Source organism: Lontra canadensis, unplaced genomic scaffold (assembly GCF_010015895.1).
Source record: "Lontra canadensis isolate GAN:19392208 unplaced genomic scaffold, GSC_riverotter_1.0 scaffold4, whole genome shotgun sequence".
Taxonomy (NCBI): Eukaryota; Metazoa; Chordata; class Mammalia; order Carnivora; family Mustelidae; genus Lontra; species Lontra canadensis.
In genome coordinates this window covers 7335356-7362823 of record NW_022630998.1, presented here as the reverse complement: position 1 = coordinate 7362823, position 27468 = coordinate 7335356, and the positions used below count along the sequence as shown (strand labels likewise).

Here is a 27468-nt window from a genome sequence, read left to right as displayed (position 1 = left end):
GCACACATGCACACATGCAGGGAAAGGGGCAGAGGGAAAGAATCTTCAAGCAGACACCCCTGCTGAGCATGGAACTCGACTGTGGCCCGGCCCCATCTCACAACCCTGAGATAATGACCTGAGCCGAAACGAAGAATCTGATGCTTAACCTAATGAGCCATCTAGGGGCCCCTGGGATCTGTAGTTTTGAGCAGCCTTTCAGATGCTTCTGATGGTTACTCTTAGAGCCTTTTACCCAATCACATTGGTACACTGTGGGCACATTTTATGACAGAATCCATGTCCAAAAAGATATTGATGTGACGGAGTGATTTACTGAATCTAACAAAATCTGACAAGCAGGAAAAGAAAGCATGAATGACAGGTGGTATGGAGCTGGAGTTTCGACATACATACACACACATATGTATTGCAGTAAAATTTTGTTTCTTTTGAATCCCACCATTGGTGATTATATTATAAATAATATTTTCTCTATCATTCTCTTAACTAGAAACTTGATTTCGTTGAGTGAAGATCTTTTACCACTATTGTGGTAGGAAGAATTTCAGAATCAACCTTGGGTTCTTTTACCAAACCCTCTTCATCCCCCGCATCAATTGAAATTAGAGCCCAGTGAGCTATGATTACTGATAGTAGTGAACGTTGAAACTTTTGGTTGGACTGTAGAGTCCATAATCTTTGCCTGCCCTCAAAGAGGAGCCTACTCACAAGGTCACGATTGTCAGTCTGTGGCCAAACATAGCTCAATTTCTATATCATTTCCCTCTCAGTCAGTGAAGATCACCCTATAATTTAGGACTTTCTTTCTCATTCTTATCTACTTTTTGGGTCACAGTGAAGATTTTTGTGAATTTTCTTTCTTAAAAAAATTGTTAGACTGTTTTATTTTTATTCATATTATTTTTGGTGTAAGCTGTGTGCCAAAAAATGGCATTTAATACTGCCTTGTCTTAGGAAAAAATGTTACTTTTTTTTTCTTTCTTCACCCTGCTGTAAATATTTGTAATTCTTTTGTGCATCAGGCATTGTGTTAGGCATCAGGGTACAGTGATGAATAAAACAGCTGTGGTGCCCGTTCTCAATTTAGAGATTTACTTGTGATGAAAATGGGGGAATAATACATGAATAAATAGGTAAGAAATATAATAAGCCTGGGGAAGAAGCAGGAAATAGAGAATAAAACATGAAGGCCTATTTTAAATAGGACAGAAGGGGAAGGCTGTGCTGAGGGAACATTTCAGGTGAGATTTGAAGGACTGTATAAAGGGAGAATGTGTATGGAGGTCCTGAGATGGGTTGAGGAGGATCTGGCTGACAACTTAGCTGAGATCAGGGTGAAGCTACACTGGGGGAAGGATAGATAGATGCAGGTGTTTACTGATTGTAGTAGAAGTGCAGTTAGAAACTACCACTGGATTGTTAGAAGGGTAACGCAGCTGCTTAGGGCATGGTTGAAGGATGTAAGCCTAGCACTGGGGAATTAGTTAAGAGGCTGCTGTGTACTAGGCAGGAGAGGTTGCTGGAGGCTTGGATTAGTGTGGTTGCACCTGAGATGGAGAGATAATGATTCCACAAGTATTTTAGAGGTAGTAAGGAAAGAGCTTGCAGATAAGTTAGATGTATGAACAGGGTGAAGAAGGAGGAAGAATCCGTTATTCTACCAAGATTTTGGGAGTGACCAACTAGATGGGGATTAATGCTACTCCCTGAAAATTTGAGGATTGTAGAAGGCATTTTTGGGGAGGGTATCTTTTGGACATAAGTTTGAAACCCAAGTTGAGGAGTGGGATAGTTGTTTGGCTCGATGGGTTTGTTTTTCAGAGAAGAGACTTCAGCTGGAGATAGAAATAGAGATGAGACATCAGTACAAAAAAATGGAATTTAAATCATGGAGTTTATGAGATAACTTAAGACGTATAGAGAAGGCAGAGAGCTCAGGTGTTAACCTTGAGGCAGGCACTCTGTCATTTAGATGCTAGGGGGATAAGGAGACTGATAAACAGGAGGCAGGAGGAACCCCAAGAGTATGCTGGGCTGCGAGTAAGTGAAGAATATGTTGCCAGGAGGAAGAAATGTTCTAGTGTGCTGATGCTCCTTGAGATGATGAGTGAGGGGAGGGGAGTGTATGCTTATCATGACTGACAACATGGAAGCCTTTTGGGGACTTTGTAGGGGTAATTTTGGTAGAGCAGCAGTGGGCAGATGCTGATTGGACTGGGCAGTTGAGGGAATAGGAGTTTAGAAGGAAGGGGAGGGGTGATGAGTATAGACTCTTCATACTCTATGTATGTCTGTGAAGGCATTGGGCCCCAGGAAGGGAATCGTGGGGCTAAGGAAAGGACTGGAGTTTGATTTCGTGTTTTGGATAGGATATCATGTTAAGTTGAACCATAGGAACTTGGTAAATTTTACTATTTTTGGCTTAAGAGAATGGCAGATTTCATATTGCTTGACCTGAGGTTACATGTTACACAATTGAGAATGAGTTACGTTTAAAAAGGGAGTTTGATGAAGCAGTGTTGAGAGAGTTTTAACCAAAAGAATAGCAGCCTTTGAGCTATTGAGAGAGATGGGTTTGGAGCTCACCAGTCAAGTGTTGGCCTTTGAAGTGGGGAAGGGGAAGGCACACATTTTTTTTCCACTGTTACAGGAAGGAAGATGCTGATGTGCAGATTCAGCCAAGCTTGAGTGATCACGGTGATGCCAATTCTGGCAGCTAGTGCTTACCTGGGGCAAATAATTATGTAATAAGCTTTCAGATTTAGCTGTAGGTGTACATTGATTGATTTTGCTCATAGGACTGAGTGGGTACTGATGCTGTTTTGCCTTGTACGAGGCTCTAAATTTTCTCTCTTAACAGTCATTTGGATTAGTGATTTTTTTTTTCTCAATTTTTCTCTTTCATCAAAAGCAAAGTAAATCAAATATCATGACCTTCTTCTCCACTCCTCAGCAGTGCAACATCATGGCCTCCCTATAGAACTGATAAGCAAATCAAAGGGTAAAACGGTTTTCTCACAAGTGATTTTCTTACCCTACAGAAAATTGTCTTTTTCAGTATTACTATCAGTATTCCTTGACTTGTCAGTGTAATTGAAACATTATCTATGATTTCTGTTCCTTTAATGCAGACTACAAGCACATCCTTTTAAGGCCATACTACTCTTCTCTGTTGTATATACAAAATTTGCTTATGAGGTGCATGTGTTTCAAGAATTTCAGCCATTTGGGGGGAGACTTTGTGGCACCACATAAAATAGTTTATAAAAAATGATTTGCGTTAGACTATTCTGTTGACATATCCCCAGGCCACAATTTTCTCCATGGTCTTATTAATTCGGTACAGAATTCCAGGTACTGATCATTAATTGTATCTTTAAAGCTACAATGAGATAAAAATTCGTCTTTGGTGCCTGCAGGGTTATTTTTCACAAAACATCTATCTCCTGTAATGTTTATTTTGAGTAATACTCTCATCCATGGGTTATGGGGCTAGGGCCATCGTAAGAATATTCCCAGATGGAGCCCTCTTCTTTCTCAGTGTGTGCTTATTGAACTACCTGTAGGCAGCTTTGCTGTATGCATGGCTCCAAAATTATCATTTCCTGAAAGTACAGAAAGGTCTGGAGACGTGCAGACACCCCTGTATTAATTTATACACTGCTAGTTTATTGGAGGATGAAACATGTAGTATTTAAAAGCTCTAGGGTGCTGATATTTTAGACTAAGTTTTATTGTATGGAGGAGGGTAGCTTTACTAGAGGCAGGACAAGTCATCATGTTCTAATTCTGCTTGGAATCAGAGGAACTTGATTTACTGTTGTTACCTGCTGTGGTAGAAATTACAAGCATCGCTTGTATCTTCAGGATTGGAAATATTCAACAGAACACATCAGGTTTCAAAAAGCTGTAGTCTCCGTGTTTTGAAAATAAATGAAGAAAAGTTTTTCCCCTTATTTCAGACAGTCTTTGATAGCATCTCTGTTTAGGAAAATCTGTATGGATTAGTTAGGAAAATCTGTATGGACTCTCACGTATTTTGAGCTTCTTTGGGTAAGCTTCGGGTTATGCCAAGGGGACTGCCTTTGGCCTTTCTGCTGAGAATCGCTCAACCATCATCGACATCTGCTGATAAAGAAGGGTTTGTAGTATGATAGTGCTCACTAGCTTTGCTGACCCGAAGTCTCCACGGTTCACCCAGCTTCTCTTTGAGCCCTGAACTGGTGTTGCACTGATCCATCCTGTTTCCTTTGCTTTGCCATTTTTAGTCATGAACTGATGCATGTTCTCCCTCTTGCTTTTCACTAGAGGAAATGGGGCTTATCTTACAGGATGAGTTCTGTGTTAAAACCTTACACTTCCGGCTTCTGTATAATAGGCTGATGAACAGGCTTCAGAGTTCTACCTCTTGGAGACATAGCACGCTACCCCAGAGGAGACAGTTGGCTTATAGGCCTACAGTTTTGACATATAGAGCTATTTCTGTCACATGTCTCTAAGTAGGATGGGGGAGCATCTTTCAGGTCTGTGAAGGCTGTCTTAATGTTTCTTGTTTTAGGCTTTGGATATTTGTCCCCAGTGTCATCTTTTCTTCCACCTCCCTCCTCCCCACAAAGATAATGTGCTGCTGACTTGCTTCTAATTTTGGATCTTTCTTTTCTCATTCCAAAATATTTTCTCTAGTCCCTTCAGACTTCTGTCAGTTTCACACAGTTTGCTCCAGTGGCCTTCCCTTGGTAGACACCAGTCTCCTGACTTGTCCCCTCCCCTTGTTGAACTGGCCTCTAACCCGGAAGTAGAATCATTTTTTCTCCTGTCTTCCCTATGACAAAGTCAGCAGCTATTCATAACAGACTAAAGAAGAATATAAATACCTGTAACCAGTTTTTACCATCTTGATTATGGTCTTTCATATTTTTTTTCAAAAAGGATGGTATCAAATTATAATTATTTTGTGCATGCTTTTTAAACATTTTCTCCACTGTACTTCCTGAAATACCTTCCCATATATTTCTGTTTTTAAGGAATTTATATTTCTAAATTTTCGTGACTGAAAGCATTTCCATGATATAGATGTACCATTTGACCAATTCTTTACCTTTGGACATTTAAGTGTTTTCTCTTTTCCCTTCCTCTTTCTTGCTGTCCTCCTGTTATTTCCTTCTTCCTTCTTTCTGACTTCCTGTTCTTTACTGGTGATAGAACTTTGGTTTTTGGGTGTCCAGAGTTATTTGCTCACTGTGCATGTAGTTATTTTATTAAACCCCAGTGTGGACTTTTGGGTAGGCTGTTTCTAGTGACAGTGTCACTTTCTTTGTTCAGGTACAGACCCATATCTTATGTATATCTGTCTTCCCAGCATGTAGCATTATGGCTGGTACAGTGGGTATTCACTAAAGATTTATTGTGGAGTTCCAGAAATATAAAGGCCATGGGACAAATACTTAAGTATCTACCATATATTTAAGGCCCAGGATATAGGCCTGAAGAAGACAAAGATTATCCTTGCTCTCATAAGCTGAAATATTATTCTCTACAACAAGGTTTATGTTATAAAGACGACAAACCTCTTAATGAAATGTGAGGATCAATGAAAAAACCTTAAATTCAGGGTGCTGGGTGGCTCAGTTGGCTAAGTGTCTGCCTTCGGCCCACGTTGTGATCCCAGGTTCCTGGGATCAAGACCCACATCAGGGCCCCTGCTCAGTGGGGAGCCTGTTTCTCCCTCTGCCCCTCCTCCTCCACTTGTGCTGTGTCTCTCACTTTCTCTCTCAAATAAATAAAATCTTTTTTTTTTTAAGATTTTATTTATTTATTTGACAGAGATCACAAGCAGGCAGAGAGGCAGGCAGAGAGAGAGGAGGAAGCAGGCTCCCTGCTGAGCAGAGAGCCCGACGTGGGGCTAGATCCTAGGACCATGGGAGCATGACCTGAGCCAAAGGCAAAGGCTTTAACGCACTGAGCCACCCAGGCGCCCCTCAAATAAATAAAATCTTTAAAAAAGAAAAATAAAAACAATAAAAAACCTTAAAGTCACACAATGTAGGAAAAGCAGTCTACATGACCTCTAGTGTGGTTACTTTTCATGCATATGTCTAATTCGAGTTGATTAATTGATCTTCCTGTAGATGATATTTCTTATTTAGGATTGTCCGCTAGGGTTACTACAATGGAATGATTTTTTTCGGGTTCATACTTTTTGACCCTTTCAAGTAACTAGTATCAGTTAACTGAAATTTAAAATTTCATACCTGAACATAGTATGTTGTATTTAGCTATTATAGAGAACTCAACAGTCTTTTAGGACTGGGTTTGGGGCAATAGGAAATAAATCCCCAAATATTTTTGGTCTCTCTGTTGCACGTTTTAAAACGTGATTAAACAAAGATTGCAGCCATGGAGATTTTCTGCTGTAAATTGGTGTTTCAACACAGCCAGCTGTTCACGCTTTTTGTGATCCCACTTATAAAAGTGGCAAGTAAAGGGTGAGTGGCTGCCCTCTTGGGCAGGCACATAATTTAAAAAAAAAAATGTGTGTGCCTCAGCAGAGCTATATTAGAGTTTCATATAGCTGCCTTTTTCTTTTTTATTGTAGGGCCAGCTCTCAATGTTGCAAGAAAAAATAGACCATTTGGAACGTTTGCTAGCTGAGAATAATGAGATCATCTCAAATATTAGAGACTCGGTCATCAATTTGAGTGAGTCTGTGGAGGATGGTCCAAAAAGTTCACAAGGCAATTTTAGCCAGGGTGCTGGCTCACCTCTTCTGCCATCAAAACAACTGTCCCTTGTAGTGGACCCCGAAGACTGTTCATTCGCTTTGCAGAGTGGAAGTCAGAATTCAGATGTGCAGGTAATGTATGCATTTGTTAATGATCATTGGGTTTTTCTTGCTTTTATTTCTTTTTTGACCGGGTGTCTGTTTTAACTTAGTAAGTTACTTGAACTCTCTGGATTCCAGTTTCTGTTTTTGTAAAGTAAATTGATTAGTCACATGGTCATTAAAGTTCTTTTTAGTGATAAAATTCTATAATTCTATGCTTCCCCCAATTTTTTTTATTATTTCATACTTTATGATTATGGCCTTTTTGTATGCTTTTTAGGTCTTATGTGATCTAGTAGATGAAGACCTTTAGAGATTTAAATTTGGCTAAAGAGATTCTCTTATCTTCCTATAAAGAATACAAGAAAAGCCCTGTTCTTACTATATATCTGTTACACATTATAGGTTTCACACAGTGTAGAGTTAGATACCTTCTGGTGAATATCTCTTTGTGAGAGAGGGAAGGGAAATATTCTAGAGCTGTGCTGTTCAGTATGAAAGTCGTTGTCCACATGTGGCTGCTGAGCACTTGAAATGTGGCTAGTTTGAATTGAGATGTGCTCTAATGTTAAAGACTTACTATGAAAACAAATGCAAGATACTTTGTTTCATTTTAACATATATGTGGAGATAATATTATGAATATATTGGGTTAAAAAATATATCATAAAAATTAATTTCACTTATTTCATTTTACTAGGAAATTTAAAATTAAGGATTTTGGCTTGGATTCTGTTTCTCTTGGATAGCACCTTTCTAGAGGGTAGAGGAGTTGTAATCTAGGATAAGAAAGGACTTCTGCTTTTCTTAAATTTAAGGTCAAATGTGCTCTGTTCTGCCAGTTAACACAGAGCTGTGTTTAACTTGTACCTTAGACCTGCAGCTGGAATTGGGTGACAAGTCCATAAAGGCAAATATTTTACAGTTGGACAACATGGGTTGGCTCTGGCCTCGCTTCAGAGTAGATGTTTCCACTAACTTCTGGGGACAGAGAACATGATAGGATCTTGAACTCATGGCTCACAGGCCAACAGCTGGGGACAGAGTTGGCCAGGCCTTGTGCTTATAATCTTATCAACTAGTGTGTGACCAGATTCACACACTATCAGGATTCTGTGTTGTGAAGGTATATCTGTTTTTGTGAGTCTTGGCCTTGTATAGATTTTAAATAAGTACCTTTTAAAGGAAAACAACAAAAAAGGAGGGGGCTGTTAAATCTGGGCTGGACAGAAACAACCATGCTGCTGAACAACCCCAGAACCTGGGCAGAGCGAGGCAGTGTGGGACAGGGCAAGCTGCGGGGCTAGGAAAAGAAGGAATAACAGAGACTGCTAACACATCTTCCTTTCCAGCTGGTTCCCAAAGATTTTATCGACTGTTCCTTGGGAGCATTTTATTTTATTTATTAAATAAATTCATGCATTGTGAAGTGAGATGTTGTTGCCTTAAAATACTTTGTATTCATTTCTTACATAATGGCTTGGTATCTTTAAATTTTTTTGTAGCCTGCTGAAATATTTTATAATATATAATTTTACATAATTTAAATTTTACAAAAGACATTTGTGTTTTTTGTCCCATTTAGTATTATAGAGGGGATGAAAAATATAAGTTTTTAGGTTTCTTTTTTTTCCCTGCAATATTTTTTCCTTTGTATTCAAATAGGTTATTACCTAGGGCTATTACATTGGAAATGTAGGCAGCATTTGAACATTTAACAATTTCCATTTTCACATGATTATGCCTCATTGACTCAGTTGTAGTTTTATTTTTAGAATGAAGACAGTAAATAATATTTGCTAAGAGAAGGAATAGCTGTAGATGCATTTCCATTCAGATACAGATTTTAAAATATATATGATTAATTGTAAAAAAAAGGACAACTCAAAATAAAAAAAATAATTATCGGTATTGTGTGTGAAAATGCTGAAATATTTGGTCATAATTGCATTTCATAAGAAGTTTTTGCTTTGCTAAAAAAAAAAAAAGAGAGATTTTTTTTTTTCTTTGCTGTTTAGTTCCTATCAATTTCTATTAGATTGTATTAGAAGTCAAGCAGGGCAAGAAGTAATTGAATGAACTTATTTTTCATTAGAAGCAGATGGGGGAGGAGCTTATTTATCAGGATAGTTAAGTAACAGTAGCATTTTAAGAATTTGAATGGTAATTAAATGTTTTCTGCCTTAAACTCTTCAGTTAATGTACACAGAAATAACTTTATCTAGTAAAATACATACAGAGTACAACAGTGAATAGCTCTGAGCAAATATTTTCCAACATTAAGTTCAAATTAAAAATGGTAATACATGGTTAAACTTACTCTTTTTTTTGCCTTTATTTTGTCTTTTGTATTTTTAGATGTTGGATGTTTACAGTCTAATTCCTTTTGACAATCCAGATGGTGGAGTTTGGAAACAAGGATTTGACATTAGCTATTTATTTAATGAATGGGACTCTAAGCCCCTTCAAGTCTTTGTGGTGCCTCATTCCCATAATGATCCAGGTAAAATTTGCACTTCAAAAAAACTACAGGTTATTAAGCCCCTGTACACACAGAGTATTTTAATGAGAATCTGGTAGATCCAATTTCTCAAATGTTTGAGACATTATTCATTGACTTATTACAGTAACAGATTTCTTTTATATGTCATTGTATTTTGAGTTTTTATTTTTATCAATTTTTGTGCCATCCATGGATAGTACTTGTACAATGTGAAATGGTAATAAGCACAAGAAGATCTTTGTTTTGGTAATGAAGAGTTGCACTCACTTAAAGTGCTGGTCGTTCATTATAGTTACGTCTTATAAAATACTGCATGGGAGAATTACTTCATGTTCATAAACTCTGCACTAAAAAATGCAGAATTCTCGTGGGAATGTTTGAATCTTTAAAATGGAGAAACAGTGAAGTGGTTAAGAGTCTTGGTCAGGTGGACCTGAGTGTGGAGTCCTAAGCCCATGGTGTGAGACAACTTTAGGCAAGTTACTGAATATGAAAGTAAGTATTTTTTCCCCCAGTAGAATCAGGATAAAGTACCTACTTCATAAGATGAGATGTAGAAGCATGACGCATGGCTCCAGGAACTGCTGTCATTATCATTTTTGTTATTATTTCATATGACAGCTTTTGCTCTTTATTGGGGCTGGAGACTTTTTCTACCAACGTAAGGGAAAATCGCTAAAATTACAATGGGAAACATGATTGAGTGTATAGATCTGTTAGTGCGAGTACACTGGCACCAAGTAAATACTTCATGAATTCGGTTGCCGGACTTTTGGGGGCATATACTTCGAAAGACTTCCTTTGAGGACTGATGTAACGCTTCTGTTTGTTATTTTTCTCAATTTCTCCATTTCATCATTACTGTCAGAGGCACCATTATTCATCTAGTACTTTGAAGGCTTTTTCTTTACTCCCAACATTCATTTATCCCTGACTTATATCCCTTCCCACTGGTTTATTGGCATATGTTCCTTTTTGTTTCTAAGACAGTAGAACTTGTTACTTTGGGTCTGGACACATGATTTGGTAAAGTTGTATGTGTATGTTTGTGCATACATATTGTGTGCTGCTTTTGGATGTGAAAGGTACTTGGAGACAGTTTGGATGCTGAAATGTTTGCATTTCCATAAAACTTCAATATATAGCATGCACGGAGGTATAAAATATGTGCAATCAGTATTCTTCTGGAATTTGTAGTGAGCACATGTCATACTTCTGACTTTGGTTTCTCTGTCCTTGGACTTAATATCTTTATCTTTTCTTAGACATGCCTATCAGTCTTATTAACCATTCCTCTTAAATGTTTTGTGTCCTCTTCTTCTTTAGTGTTTGTTAGCCTTTCGCTTCCAATCCAAACTCGGATGGCTGGGCATCATGGAAAGACTGCAGGGATCTAGGACCAGGCAGAATGAGGCAGGCATCCTGGCTCTGCTGTAGACTGGCCCCAAGTCCTTTGGGCACGATTGAGTGTCTGTCAAATGTAGATCATATGGGTAGAATAGTGTCTTCAAGTGATAGTTATCAAGTACATACAAATGGTAATCAGATGTAGTTAAAATTCCTTTTGCTCTTTACTTGTATGCCAGATTAAAGAGTATATCTGCATTTAGGGTATGTGTACTACAAAATAGATCTTTGTTTATATCTAGACTTACAGTGAGGGGAGGTGCTCACACATCACACATGGGATCTGAGTTTGCCTGTAGAACTACAGATGATTTTCTCTGTAAATCTCATTCACTCTGAAATATTCCCTTATTGAGTGTAATGACGGCAGAGCCCCTCTAGTATTTAAACTGTTCTCTCCTTTCTTCTCTGCCGGCTATACGCAGTTTAGTTCTTGTCACTTAATTAGGTGCGTGATGGGATTCCACTGTATCCAGTTTCTTATAAATACACTTGGCAGTATGTCTTGCAGGTTCTCATGTGAACCCATTTCTCCTCCCTTTGAGATTTTCTAAAGACTTTTATCTCCTTCCCTTTTATGCCATCCTCAATTTCCACCAATCTCATTTTTTGTAATTCTATAACACGCACACTAAACTATAGTAATAAAATTTGTAGTTTACCAGGCAGTGTGCCAAATGTTTTATGAACATGGAATGCTCACCATAACCCTTGAAGGTGAGTGCCATTATTCAAGACGAAGACGACACCAGCTTGTCAAGCTTCCGGGGCCAGTAAGTGGCACCAAGGAATTCCTTGTTAGTTTCCCTGGATCTCCCACCTGAGTACACTTGAGAGACAGAGAACACGTGCCTCCCGTCATTGCCTAGCACCACATTTGGCATATAATAATCGCTAAATATAGACAAGGCTTTCTCGACCTGTCTATGTGCCCCTCTGAAGCTACTTGAACTTCATAAACTTTGCTCCGCTTGCACACAGTCAGAGATCGCAACACTTACAACACTTCTGCTTTGTCTCCTCACTAGAGTGTAAGCTCAGTGAGGGCTGAGACTTTGTCTTATAACCAGCACGTCGCTAATGCCCAGAAGAGTAACCAGCACATGGTACTGACTTAATTGGTTGAATAAGCCAATGAACCAGGGAATGTGGCTCTGCAGTCTAAGATGAAACATTGGACGTTGACATACACTTTTCTTTAGTTTCTTTCCCTCCATCTCTTTTTCCTGTTGTCCTATTTCTCTTCCTTAAAAAAAATATATTTAAAATGTTCTTTGGAATTTTAAATACAAGCGGCAGATGATACGAAGCTCTTCAAGGGCAGGGATTGCCTGTGCCTTTGAGATTTTGTGTCTTGGCATTCCAGCAGTAGTTAGCGTGTTGTTCCCTGGGGAGACTCTCTAGTCAGTGGTCCTCATTGCTACAGGTGACTCTGTCTGTTGGTATGTTAGCAACCACAGTTGAGTCTTTTTGTCTTAGTAAAATATGTTAATGACCCTTACCCTCTGGCCCTCCACCACTTCAGGGAAAAATAATGGCCAGACACAGACCTTTTAAAGCCAAAGCTATTTCTGCTATTAAGCGAAGTGCTAGAGAACAGAACCCGCTGGCTTTTCTTCATAATTTTCTTTGCTCCTTCACAAAAGTAGAGTTGAGGTAAACTAAATTATTCTGTGAAGAACTAAATGATTCGAATCATGAAGAAACCCCTCTTTCAGTAGAAGAAAAGAGATAAGTGTGTGCACAAACATTCCGAGTCAAAATGTGACTTCGTAATGGGAAAACTTCATATAATACTCCTAAATGAATGTGCAGTTAGGCGGTTTACTTTCTAAATGAGATTTAGAGAGATTTGTTTGCATTTTCTGCAGCAACAGTTTAAAACAAACTTTAGCTCTGTGGCTTGTTTCGTCGATGGAGTTTTGTCTGTTGGGGATAGGAGTGTTTGAAATAGACTTTTAAAAGACTCCTCTATTGCGTTCCCTAACTTTAAGAATTACGTTGCTGTGTTTTTATATATGTTGGTATTTTTCTTTTTGGATCAAGTTCTGATATCTCACAAGACAGATAAATTTCAAATTATGTATTTTAATTCCTGATCATGCCTTCTTCCAGTCCATGAGGACATGTAAAAATTGCCATACAGTATTTTATGTGGCTTACATGAGTTAAAACAAAATTGGAAAGGAATTGTTAAGTAAATGCTGATAACTTTGTACTGTCACGCTTTTGAAAAGTTTTGAATCATAGACCATGAAATTAAATGTTAGTTGATTGATACATGTTCATGTTATATTTAATAAGCTGATTAAAACACAATTGCAGCACCTTTGTATCTACAATCTTAATTCTTTCCTTCCCAACTACTTAAACTGCTGAAATATTTAGTTAATTTTCCTTCAAAGAAATCACAGTGTGTACAGAGCAGATAAGATATACTAAATGGAAAGTTGGACAGCATATCGTTATTAAGCAATTTGTAAAATGAACATTAGAAAATAATCCCCCATGTGGTATGACTCCCAATAGGAGAGAGACCTAGGCACAGGAGCCGCAGTGGAAAATCATTTTATTTTGCACATTTGCAATTCTTCTAGAGGTTTTATTGATTCAAATGAGTGAGTAGGATTTTTCACTTTTTTTTTGAAAATTAAGAAAACAATTTTGCTTTTAGCATTATATGATAATTTGAAATGTGTTTATGTGCCCTTCTTTTTTTTTTTCTTTTTAAAGATTCATTTATTTATTTTAGAGAGAGAGAAAGCAGGGGAGAGGGAGAGAGAATCCAAGCAGTCTCCCTACTGAGTGCAGAGCCAGACGTGGGGCTTAGTCTCATGACCCCAAGATCACGACTTGAGCGAAAATCAAGAGTCACCTTTAACCATATGAGCTACTCAGGTTTCCCTACGTGCCCTTATTCTTAAAAAACGAGAAGGACCCAAAACGTGAGGAAGTCACAGAATTAAGTTGTTTGAAAGGTTTTTCTGTTCAGCACAGTCAGAAGAAAAGAGTTCCAGGCAGCCCTAGTTAGGTATCACACAGGTGGGTGAAAACGGGAGACTTGCAAGTCCTGCTGCCAAAGGACCTGCTGAGTGGAAGGAGATGGTCAGGAGAGGGGAGGTTTGTTCATGGGCACAGTTTGGGGGGCACTTTGTTCTGTTCAGTAATTAAGGGTTAAACTGAGTTCTTTGGTTTTGGCTACTGTGATGGGAAATTTGAGTTTCCGGAGCTAAGATAGTATGGAGGAGAACTGAGTAAGGGCTGAGTGATAGTCATTGCCTGTCTTGTATTAGGGGAGTGTCAAGTGTGTGTTGCCCTCAAAACTAGTAAGTTAAACCCTATTTACCAGTCGAGAACAGTGAGGCTAAAGTAGGTATACTAATGTCTTTGAGATCCATCAGCTATAAGTTGGCACAGGGGTGGTGACTTAAAGCTCAGATTTGCCTGATTCTGAGATCTCTGGTGTTTCTCTTTACCATGCTGCTTCTCCAGATACCTTCTTTAGTTGATTTTCTTGCTTTATGGGGATTAACTAATTGGGCTCATTTATCTGAAACTTGGGTTGTTAATAGAGTTGCCAGATTTATTTTTTTATTTTTTTTATTTTATTTATTTATTTTAGAGAGTGCTCAAGCAGGGGAGTGGCAAAAGGAGAGAGACTCCCCGCTGAGCATGGATCCTGACTCCGGGCTTGATCTCAGGAGACTGAGATGACCTGAGTCAAAACCAAGAGTCGGGTGCTCAACCCACTGAGCCACCCAGGAGCTCTTTGGGTTGCCAGATTTAACTTAAAAAAAAGAAAGTAAGTTAAGCTTACATGTCCAATAAACAATAATTTTTTTAGTGTATTCTGTGTTCCGAATATCATACGGAACACATAGTATATATTTGTTCATTATTTATCTGAAATTCAAGCTTAACTTGGCATCCTATATTTTATCTGGCAATCTTAATTAAGAAAATGTTGGCATTAAGAGTTAAATGTTTACATAGCTCTTTAGAATTATTTTTTTAAGCAATCTCTAGAATTGTTATATTGAGGTTCCTTTTCAGAGGGAAAAGGCTGATTGTTGTGGCTCTGACTGCATTCCCTAGGAGCACATAGATCAAGTAGCACCTAGAGATGCGGTGGTCATCAAACAGGTCCTCATTCTCCCAATTTGGTTACTTTTGTCTATCTTTCAAGTCTGGGTCTTCAGAGCTCACCAATGCGCCAGTTATATAAATAATTGCTAGTACTTACGGGAATTTTCTGTGTTTCAGGCCCTGTTCTATACACATATTAAATCCAGTTCTGCTCTCAGCAACTTTATGGCAAAAGTCCTGTTATTACCCTTATTTCACAGATGAGAAAACTGAGGCAGAAGAGTCCAAGTAATGTGTTGGTGGCAGGGCTGGGCTTGAACCCAAGCTGTCCAGCTCTGGACTCAGGACTTGGAAACATTTAATATTGACTCTTGAAGGTAATACTTATGAAACCACAGGCAGAGCTTCTAAGAAGAAGATCTTTTAAATGTTTCCACGTCAGATATCATCTACTATAGTATGATTAATCATATAAAACATTTTATGAACTATCTCGCAGAAGTAGACCCCTCACCACACTGTTTCCCGTCCTTTTTTCTTCTGGTCTATCCTTATTAAAATGGATGTCCCTGTCCTCAAATAGTACTTGAGTACATTAGATGGTGAGTGGTTTTCCTCATTGCTGCATATTTTACAATTAGCAAGTCATTTAGAAGCAGTATTTTCCAGTTTTTAAATGGTTTCTTTTAGAAACTGATAATTTGCCCCATATTTGCCTGATTGTAAGGCTAACTAGCCTCATATCCTAAGAGTAACTCCTTGAAAAGTCGCTTTCACTTTTGCTTCTAACGATGTCTCTCAGATTATAGACACTTTTCATTTTTTTCAAACCACTAAGCTCTGTTTGGGGAGGACATATTAGGGCCTGGCGTGTCCTGTGAACTGATGCTCGTGGATGGAGTCCTTAACAAGGGAGGGAAGTGACTTTAGCCCAGATTTAGAAATTTTTGCAGTGGTTGATCTCATAATGCAGGAGTCAAATATCGAGGTACACAGGTCTTTTAAAGGGCATTTCGAAAAGCAGTATAGTAAGGAGTCACAATTGGGCATTATACATACAGCTGTAGGATGAACAAAACCCCAGCTTTCCTAACAGTAATGCAAACGGCTCCCGTGGTGTGGGATAGAATTTCCAGTGAGGACATCTTACATGGGTTCAAAAAGTGCTGTATCTCAAACAACTTAGTGGAAGTGAAGCTGATACGCTTTGAAAACTATTAGATGACACTGAATCACCTGGAAAAAAGGTGAGGTGATTCTGGAAACCCGAGTTCAGAAGCATATACAGGATTCAGCAGGCCTCTAGGTTTTGAAAGACTCACAGGTCTCTGGAAAACCTCAATTTCATCCTCGAGTCTCTCTCTCCTCCCTCTCGGGAGCGTCTGTCAGCATATTCTCTTCATTTTGCCTCCTTGGTCTCATGAATGTTTTCACGAGAATTTTTGCAGTGGCCTCATTTCCTGTTTGTTTTTTACTTTACCATCTTCATTCATGTATAGTATATAGTATATGTAATACACTATATATGTATATAGAGTATATATAGTGTATAGTGTCTGAGTATACACCTAGTATATTCATTTTTGAAAGCACAGATCAAAACACCCTAACTTCCTTTCTCCTAAATTTTCAGCAAGATTCAAGAATGGTTTAGAGGATTTTCAGTGATCTGACCCCCATTTCTATTTTTATTTCTCTCCATACTCCCACCGTGTAAGCTTCCATGCAGCCATACCCGCCTGCCTTCTGCTCCCTGAAATTGACACAGACCTTTGTAGCTTAGTGTCTTTTCCATATGCTCTGCCTTCTATTTGGGATCTACCACCTTTTTCCTCTAGCCAGATGATGACTATTCTAAGAATCTCTTCTGTCCTTATGGTAGTAATTCACCACTTCTTTATTCCCACAGCATTTTGTTCATATTTTCACTGTGGAATCTCTTTCCACTGATTAACTTTATTGCTTTGCCTTCTTAGAGGTTTGAATGTGTTTGAATGAATAATCTGGAACAGGACATTGATTTAAGCTCTTTCACATTCTGTTGGGTTGGGGGAGGGTGGAGACAAGCTTAATTTATAATAGAAAGGTTGGAATTAAAACTAACCATTAGATTTGATTAAAACAGATACAATAATACCAGCTAAGATGGTATGTGATGCCTTAAGTATAAGACTGGCTATTGCAGTCAACTGTGGAAGGGTTTGACAAGTGATGAAAGAAACCTGTTGATCGCATGTTGGTAGACAATAACATAATTACTGAATTAAAGAAGCTTTCCTATTTTATGAATATTTGTACTTATTTTTAAATCTGCGAATATCCTGTTAAAACAGAAGTAATCTGAAGCTTCAGTTGTAGTTTTTGTGTGTTTATTATCTGGATATAATTATTTTTTACTCCAAATTTCTTACGTGTTCTTAACAGTTGGCACCTATTTAACTTTGAGTAGAATAAATATAGTCATTAAAAAAATCATGTAGCAGTTAAAATCACAACAGTGTAGCACTGATTTGAGAGGCATGCCCTCTTTGGGATGTGTGTTTTAAATCATCTTAGGGCTGACATAGCTTTTTCTAAATATAAAATACAGCCTTAAAAGACAATGGCCAAAGATTATTAGGTTAGCATCAGAACGGACAATGAATGCATTAGAGCTAATTGTGTATGTGTGCCGTGTCTTTTTCTCTTGGTTTCTTTGGTTTCATTTCTAGTTGGAGGAATAAACTTACATTTATACTTCATACCACCCCCCCATCCTTTCAGCCATACATTTCATTCATTTATCACATACTTACTGAATTCTTGACAGTGTAAGCTTCATACCAGGTGCCGGCTTCATGAGAATTGACTGCTTTGAAATTCAGGTTATAGGTTCTTAAATTTGTAGGAATTGGGGCAGAAATACCTGGAGGCCCTCAGACCCTTTGTATAAACATTTAAAAGTCATAAATCACATTGATACGTTGCTAAATAAAAATAGGTCTTTTCCTCCTGCCTTGAGAAACAGAACCGTTATCAGGAAGGCGGGGCGTGGGTTGAGATGCATCAGGCTCTGGTTCTCCACTGTAATGTGTTGGTGTGTGTGGAAAGAGCCAGCCTCTGGTAGCCCAGTCCCATCTCCCAGAAATGGCCCTGTCCTAAACCTGCCCTCCTTTGCTTGCACACACCCCAGGACTCCTCCCATACCTCTGCAAACTACATCTGCCCTGCCCACTGCTCAGGCTAGGGAGGTTACCACCTGTAGGCGACTGTCCTATTGAAGGCCCCTGGTGGGCTCTAGAAACTGTCTTGGGGCCATCTGAACACAGATTTCTGGGCCCTGGTACTCGAGAGGGCAGATCAGGGCAGGCTCTGTGTGGGGAGGTTCTTTGCTTTGGGAATTTACTGTGTGAAAGGAGTGTGGTCAGAGGAAGAATGGGACGATCCCTCAAGTGTCCAGGGCTCAGGAAGGGATCCCCTTGCCCAGGTCTTAAATGGGTGCTGTGTATGCCCTTGAACCAAATAAAACTGAGTGTTCCTTCTGAGGATGAGAGCCCCACAAAAAGTCTTTGGACTTTGAAGCTAGAGCAAGAGTCAAATTTTAAACAATTGTGTTTTGTCAGTGAACAGCCACAAGGTGCTTAATTGTCCATACGCATTAAAAATAAGCAGTAGAGTTGTCAACTTTATTAGGCTTTATATTGTAGAACTTTTTTATGATAAAATAGTGATAGCGAATTTGGAGTTATGCCTGCCTTATAGAACTTCTAATTATGTATTCTTTGTTTCAGATATTTCCCCACTTACTAAAAAATGGTGATTAGCTGTTTTATGGGTTAGAGTGTTGTTAGAGGGGAAAAAGAGGAAATGGAAAGGTATTCTTCGTGCTATTCTAGCCCCGGTTCAATTTCCAAGTGTATTCAAGGAAAGAAAAAGACTGTGAATTGACCACTTAAGTAAATCAGTTTGCTACTGAATGTCCTAAGATTATTAAATCCAGAGGTAGGAATATAATTTTATGTCACAGAAAATCGTCCCATACAACTTTTCATAAAATACTATCTTTCTGATTGGTCTCGTGTTAATATACAATTGTAGTTTTACAGTAATTGAAGAAAAGAAAGAGCCAATTCAGTATAGAGGGAATACTTGATTACTCTATTGTGTAAGAGCAATAAAAGCTAATTTACTGTTATATTACTCAATATTGAAAGCTGCAAGAGGCTATCTTTTAGTTCATTCTTCATTAATTGTGCTATATTGTAGTGATATTAGTATCTATTATAGATGAGTTTTATGGAAGGCTTTTAAGTTGACATCTCTGAGCATGTATTTTGGCTCACGTAAATATCTTTGACATATTTTCTGCGTGATTGTTGAAGGGCAGATGAAGTGTTGAAGGCAAAATGGATTAATCAGTCACTGTGATTTCTTTATGAAAACTGTGATAAACTATTCTTTGAAAGGGTCTTAGCTAATAATAAATTATAACCGATGAAAACACGTAATTATACTTGAAAAAAAAACCTGTTACTTTTTCATCTTCATAAAGACGATTTCTTCTAAATTTGCTTTCTATGCTAGATTACCAGAGTTGTTTTATTAAATTAATTTTGGAGTCCTTCTGTTGTTCATAGTTCTTTTCTTTTATTGAGTTAATAGCCAAATAATTAGGGCTTAGCTTTGACCTTTGTTGAAATTCAGGTCAAAGTTATGTGTGATGTCTTAAAGACAAATTTTCACAGAGACATTTCAATTCTTTTACCCGTTTTGATTGTAGAGATGGGGGGAGGGGCAATTAAAGACTGATGAAGATGATAAAATAGTAGTAACTAGTATTTATCAAGTCCTGTGTTATATCCTGGGCTCAGGTCTGAGCACTTGATTTTTTTTTTTTTTTTTGTCTTAGATGTTGACCTGGTGGGCTCAGCAGTCAGAGCATTCTAGGGGTAGGTTGGATATTCTTTGCTTGTCTTTGGGAATCCAGGTGTGGATCTTGGCTTTGTGCTCTGGGGCAGGAATCCAGGTTTGTACCTTAGCCAAGCAAAATGGAATTCTTTGCAAACCACTATTTAGTGAGCTATCTTTGAATTTTCTCTATGTGCAAGCTTTTTGTTTGAACATAGAAAGTTGAATTATCCACGTAGTATTTCTCTGGTGACTTTAAAAATACTTAAAAGTGTCCCAGATCAAGAAAGTCCTGTAAAGAATATTTTACACTGCATTCAAGCCTGTCACTTTGTACATGCTCACTAAATAACTATGTATTGAATGAATAGATTTTAGTTAAAAGGGAGAAATATAGTCATAGTGGCAGTGCCCTTTTCAGAAGCTCATTGTCAAAATCGTTGTTTTGTCTTATCTGTCCTAGCAGATTTTAATATTTTTCCAGCCAATATAATATATTTTAGATATTAATTATAGACAAAAAGAACTAATCCATTGACCCCTTAATATTTTAGTCGTCCCACATGTTTGAGGTTTAGAAAAAATAAAGAAGTAATTTAGCCTGGATGTGTAGAAACTCCTACCTCTATAAGATTTGAGAGATAAGAGCTTGTTCTCTGAAGGGTCTCTTTGGCCAGTAGACAGCTGGCCATGATTTTGCCTCAGCCGCTCATCATGTTGCTTTGATGCTCTGACAGGCAGGGCTATGCTTGGATGTATGGGTCTTGTTAAAAATGTTTCTTTATAGTAATGGGGCGCCTGCGGGCTCAGCCAGTTAAGTGTCTGCCTTTGACTCAGGTCATGCTCCCAGGGTCCTGGGGTCAAGCCCCACATTGGGCTCCCTGTTCTGCAGGGAGCCTGCTTCTCTTTCTGCCTGCTGCTTCCCCTGCTTGTGGTCTCTTCTCTCTCTCTCTGGCAAATAAATAAAATCTTACAAAATGATCTTTCTTCATAGTGAAATTGCAAGTATCTTTAGATTAAATTTCCAGGATATTTGAGAAAAGTCCAAGAACTAAGTCTTCAGTATCTGCAATTTTCTTTTTGAAAAAGACCTGACGTACATGTATACACTTGTGGTGTTTGATTAGTGTCAGTTTGTGCTTCCAAAAAATGGAGTAATTTACAGCCTTTGGAAACTAATGCCCGTTCTTGGCAGAATTCTACTTCTCTGTATTCATAATAGGGCTCTTAATTACCTTACTACTTTGCTTCTGGCTTTTAGATACAGTTTATTCTTGTGATTTTCTTTTTCTTGATTTAACTTACTAAAATGGGTAGGAAATTTCAGATGTCATATGAAAGGATACAGTTTTCATCCCACATTATGAGTAGTACCAGCTTGTTAATGCCTTTCAGATTTTTAAAATTAAAGCAAATTCCTTAAATTAGAGATAGATATAAGTGACTGAATTTGATACCATAGTTATTAAGCATAAATAAATACTTTTTGTCCTCAGATCGTTTTCTCATTTTTTCCTCATTTCTATCTGAATTTTGTAGTTTTCAGAGTATTCTTGTCATCAGTGACTTTTTGAGTTTTATGTCCATTGAAATGGAATTTCACTACTTGAAACATTTCTGAAAATTTTAAATGTGTCTTCATATGAACAAAATATCTAAGGGCTTCCAAAGGTGATGCAATGGAATGTGACTGAGTTGAAATCAGACATATGAATCAGACCTTTGTTGTATATTTGTGTCTTGATTTAGGTTGGTTGAAGACTTTTGATGACTACTTTAGAGAGATGACTCAGTATATTTTTAATAACATGGTCATCAAGCTGAAAGAAGACTCACGGAGAAAATTTATGTGGTCTGAGATTTCTTACCTTTCAAAGTGGTGGGATACTATAGATAAGCCGAAGAAGGATGCTATTAAAAGGTTTGTTTTAAAACTGTTTTTTGTTTTTTTGTTTTCTTTGTGTTTTTGTTTTTTTTTTGCAATTTGGTAATATTAAACATTAATTATACACTGAAGTGTTGAATTTTTAGAAGGTAAAAATTTTTAGCCTTATTATTTGAAACTTAAAATATTTCTTCACATCCTTTTTTCCTTGTTTCTGGTTCATCTCTGAAAAAGTGACTTGAAACTTTGCTATTGAAATCCTGTGTTCCACCTTTGTCCCAGAAATTGAATTACTAGGTCAAAGGGGTTCAATATTTTAAACAGCTTTTGAAGCGTATAATCAAAGTGACCCCTGGAAAGATTGTTTCAGAGTATTCTTCTATCTTCCATATAGAATTGTACCAATGTCTCTGCCTAGTTGGCCTCCAATATAATTTTTTTTTAAAACTTTGACCAATTTGATGGTTGAAATATTTTAATTTGAATTTTTGATTACTGATAAATGTTGCATATTTTCTCATATATACAGGCTAAGTTTTTTGTGAATTGCTCCATAGTATACTTTTTCTTACCCATTTGTAAGTTTATATGCATGTACATCAACCCTTATTTTCCCTCAAGTTATTTTCTTACTTATTAGTGTTTGATATACAGACTTAAAAATTCTTATGTAATTGAACATATTAATCTGTTTTCTTAATGCTTTACTGTCCTATTTTAAAAGGTCTTAACCTATCTAAAGATCAAATGAACAGTCCTCCCCCCACCCCAGTTTAATTTATCATTCAGTTTTTAAAATGCTGAAATTTATCTTTTAATGTGGTATGATGGGAGATTCTGTTCCCCATGTCTCCCTCCCCTCTGTTCCCAAGAGGTTAAGGATTATCATAGCATGAACTGCTTTCTTTTATTTATTTAATATCACATATATAGCACTTACTGTTTTAGTGGCTGTTCTGAGCACTTGACAAATGATAACTGATAATCCTCGCAGCAGTTCTGTGAAGTAGGTACAATGACTGTCCTCGTTTCACAGATAAAGACACTGGTCGTCTGGGGTCACCCAGCTGGGACGCGCCTGGCTGGTGTGCCATCCGGGCAGCCTGTCCAGCCCCACAGGCCATTCCCTCCCATGCTGTGCTCTGCTGCTGCCCTAAGATGTAAATTGTCCATTTTTTTCCCTACTGATTTGAAGTGCCGGTCTTTATTGTATTTAAATATGCATTGATTTCTGGGTTTTCTGACCTTTTTCATGGACTTTTCTGCTTGATTCTAATTGTTGTGGCTTTAAGATCTGTTTTATTAACAGATAGTTTAAATCTCCCCTTGTCTTTCTTTACTGAAAAATTCCTTTAATGAATGACCTCTTAATTTTCCCAAGGAGCTTTAAAATTAATTTGTTAAATTCTTCCTACCATATCAGAAAAGAAAAGGATTTTGATGGAAGTTGACACAAACATTTAAAGATAATTTGGGGAGAATTGGTTTTTGATCATTATCCATCAGACCTTTTTTTTTTTTTTTCTTCTTGACAGGGCACAGCATTCATTAACTTTGCTAGTGATACACACACACACACACACACACACACACACACACACGAGATGCGAACATAATAAAGATGCTGGTAGAGTTTTACATATGTTAGGCGGTTAGAAATACGTAAATGCTACAATAAAAGACCTGAGATTTGCTTGTAGACCTGGGTGTCAAAAGGGGTACAGATTGTGAGTTAGTGCAAACTAGTAGAAAGTGGGTTATCTGAAATTTGACAGAAAGTTTTTTGGCATATGTGGATGGTCATGAACACAGGCAGTGAACTGAGGTAGCTGGTAGACCTTGGAGGCACGTGTGTGTGTGTGTGTGTGTGTGTGTGTGTGTGTGTGTCTTATGTGTCCCTTTGTGTCTGGTTCAGCTGGGTGCAGTTTTCTGCCTTCTTTTATTGTTTTTCAGGGACAAAATTTCACTTAAGCAATACAAAATTTGCTCCCTGATATAGGGAGCTTTGGAGTAATTTTTTGTTTTTGAAGCAAGCATTTATAGCAGAAGTGACTGTACCTATTTTTTGTCCCTGTTCTCCTGTTGACTTCCTTTTATTTTTAGGGATTTTATTATTTTTTAAATTCAGTACATAAGGATTCATGCCCGGTCTTTGCTTATTAGCTCATTCTGTCGTTCATTCTGCATCTGTTTCTTGAACATCTACAATGGGGCTATAAGGTTTGGACTCTCTTGGGCTGAGTATTTCTTTTTTTGATCATAAATTCTAACTCTCACCATTAACAAATAACTATCTTTTCTCTTTTTAATAACTAAAATTACTATTACTACCACTCACTTGTAGTTTGTTGGGGTTTGCCTGATCTCTGCTGTCCTTTTTACATTAAAGAGAATTCATTTAGAACAGCTGTTCAAATGGCTGAGCCCTGGAACCAGGATACCTGGGTTCAAATTCTGACAACTCCCATCTACTGTGTGAACTTTGGGCAAATTACCTAATCTCTCTGTGCCTTGTTTTTTTTTTCATTTGTCAAGTGGGGATAATATTGGGACATATTTTATTTGGTTTTTATGAGGATTGAATGAATACAAATAAATGCTTAGCCCAATGCCTGGTGTATTTGAAGTCCTTAATAAATATTAAAAGCTCTTGTTATTTTAACTTTTATCACTTTGAGCCTTACTCTTGGACACTCAATATAGATTTTAGTTTCGAAGTCATCCGGAGAGTCTTCATCTTTTATTTATTTAAAATTTTTTAACAATTTTATTTATTTATTTGACACGGAGAGAGAGAGAGAGATCATAAGTAGGCAGAGAGAGAGAGGGAAGCAGGCTCCCCGCTGAGCAGAGAGCCTGATATGAGGCTAGATCCCAGGACCCTGGGATCATGACCTGAGCCGAAGGCAGAGGCATAACCCACTGAGCCACCCAGGCTCCCTGAGTCTTCATCTTTTAATAAAAGAATTTAACTATAAAATATATGCTTTCTTTCCTAAAAAAGCTTTTTAATGTATTGCTTCAGTGAAGATAACCTTCCCCTCCACCTCCCCGCTCAGACATTTTTAGGATTTTTAAAATTTTGTCCATAAAATTCTAAATTTTGACCACGTATCTAGGTATAACTTGTTACTAAATTTTCCGTCTGTCAGTTCAAACATATCTTCGGCTAATGTGTTCTGCTTTTACTATGTACTGTTTTTATTTTCTTTGGAGATTGAATTTTCTAGTTATTGAGTCTCTCCTTTGCACATGCATTTTTTATTTCTTTGTTATATTTACTGTGTTTGGGAGATTTTTCTTAAGGGTTCTTTTTCTCCCCCACCTCAGATTCAGTTCTCTGGGCTATGAAACGTATTCTTTTCTGCCTTTGAATGCATGGTTTTAACTGTTTTTGTTTGCTTGTTTTTTAGCCCTCAGTTCTGCATTCTTTATGTTGCACCCTATAAGTCCAAGCATTTTCCCCCTTTTTATTCATCCTTGAACAATAACAGATGGATATATACCTGGAATTTGTCCCAAAACAGAGAGTGTAACTGGCCTCAATTCCTTCCTGTTCTAACTAAATACTTTGTTTCCTTGTTATGGGTGTTAGTTAATATTGACTGGCCAGCGGCCATTCCCCCAATTTCCTTTTGGGAAATGGTCTCTCCGCCACATCAGATCCTCCATCTTCCTGCCTCAGGTCAAACAGGCCAGCTATGGCCTGAGCTCAGCTAATCCGTATATTACTGCCTAGCGTTGTGAGTCATTAGTAAGCGTCTGAGTGAAACGAGGGTGGACAGATGGAAGCAGGAGAGGCAGACGTAGAGGGAAGGTTGTAGGTCATCCCTCACAGTCCTGGTACATTCACAAGACTCTTCCTGTCCTGGTCCCTGTGATTCCTGTAGCATAGCCTCTCATTTTCTTCCAGCCCTTCGTTAAGCCTGGACTTGCCATCCTCTGTTCTGTGTGCCCAGCAGAGTTTCCCAGTGCCTTTCCTCTCCACAGTTGGCAGGTGTTGTTGGCAAACAAGAAAGCTAGCTGATGTATGTCCCCTCAGATCCTTTGTTGGAGAGCTGGATTCTGAAAGACTGCATGATCATCAGAGACCCAGCAGCTGGAGAAGATGTCCCTGTCCTGAATAGGAGTGGCCGAGGGGAAGAGAGGAGCTGCGGCTGTGGGAAGATGGGGAGATTTATGAAGTGTTTGCTCTCTGCTGGGTGAAGCTGCAGAGGCCAGGATTAGCTTTCTCCACTCAGCTCTTTGCTTGTGACAAGTAAGCCAAATAAGAGCTTTGGCCTGTCTGAAGGTCCTGCTTCACTAGAGTATAGGAAAGAGTCCAGCTACCTCTGTAGGAAACTGGGCTTGCTGCCTCCTGCTTTTCGTGAAGTGAGGCCATGCTTGATTCCTCCCAGCATGGCTGCATTAGGGAGCCGCCTTCTGTGGCAGTAAGGACCTTGGGGTGGAGCGGCTTCTCTGTAGGATGGGACTCTCCAAGAGCCCTCAGGTTGAAGTATGGAGATAGTGATTAGCGTCTGTCCCAAGATACAGCTTTGCTTCAGTCCTTGGACCTCCAGATGAGGGGCTGTTGCCCAAATCCCTCCGAGTCCTTTCTTTTTATGATTTGTGACTCCATGTTGATTGTTCTTGTAGGGCAATGGCAAGTCAGTACTTGAATAGTTTTAGTTTCATCTGTGCAGTATCTGCCAGAAATGCCACCAATTTATGGCATGAGGATAGTCCCCTTCTCCTTAGTCTAGCTTGGTGCATGTCTCTCTCTTTCTACACTGTTAGCCATTTTACTTAGGTTGAGGTGTATGAAATTGCCAGTATTTCACCATTTTTGATGTACAAAATATCAATTTCATGGGAGTCAACCTAAGATTAAGGATAGAAAATGGTAAGATGTTGGGAGTGGGAATGCAAATGAGAATGTAATGCTAATTCATTGTCTTAAACTTTTTTGACAGATGCTCTTTTGGCAATGGGAAATATTCTGGAATATAGGCCTGATCTTGATGATACCATTATGCTTGAAGAAAATACTGTTTTTGTTTGTTTGTTCTTTTTGGTTTTTTAAAGATTTTATTTATTTGAGAGAGAGATAGAGACAACACAAGTGGAGGGAGGGGCAGAGGGAGAGGGAAAAGCAGATCCCCCTGCTGAGAGGGAAACCTGACATGGGGCTCAATCCCAGGACCCCGAGATCATCTGAACCAAAGTCAGATAATTAACCAACTGAGCCACCCAGGTGCCCCGAAGAAAACATTGTTTTATGGCAACATTAGGGCAAATGAGTTTTGTTTCTGATCAAGCTTTGTCAAAGTTTTCTCCCTTCTTGGTATAATCATTCACTTTTATTCACTTACTACATTTATCTGTGGAACTAGGGTGATAGCATATTTTCCCCTACTTACTTAAACATAACATTCTTAGTATGTCTTGCCTAAATACATGTTTTGGAGAAAAGTTAATAGATGTATAGGTGTGCTCTCAGGATTTAAAATTCTGAGCTTGTACTAAGTGGTGTTACTGATAGAATTTTTTTTTTTTTTGACTGCTAGTATAATGCTTATACAATGGCTTATTTTTTCCTTTTTGAAGATGAGTCTGTGGATTATGTCTGTACCTAAATTTGCAAGCTAGCTGTTGCAGAACAGAACCTGTTAATTCCAGCAGAGTTCCATGTAAGCTTTTATTGTCCCTGAAGAATATCAATTGATTGTGGGAACTTAACAGAAACATAACTCAAATGATCCCCATAATCTATTCTAGCAGTGACTTGTTTGATTCTCACCCCCTGTGGCAGCAGTATTCAGCTCTATAAGCTTTTAAAAACGAGAACCTAGTTAACTAAAGGGAGATCCATGCAAACATCTAGCTTTTTTTTTT

At 38.2% G+C, this 27468-nt stretch overlaps 1 protein-coding gene across 2 annotated transcripts in view; it reads left to right on the top strand.

The window, feature by feature from the left end:
* Positions 1-27468, top strand: part of MAN2A1 (mannosidase alpha class 2A member 1) — a 166611-nt gene that overhangs the window by 18572 nt on the left and 120571 nt on the right. For both annotated transcript variants that reach the window (XM_032845164.1, XM_032845154.1), the window contains exons 2-4: positions 6599-6856; positions 9185-9329; positions 21459-21630. In XM_032845164.1, coding sequence (XP_032701055.1) covers positions 6599-6856; positions 9185-9329; positions 21459-21630 — 575 coding nt within the window. The remainder of the gene's footprint in view (positions 1-6598; positions 6857-9184; positions 9330-21458; positions 21631-27468) is intronic.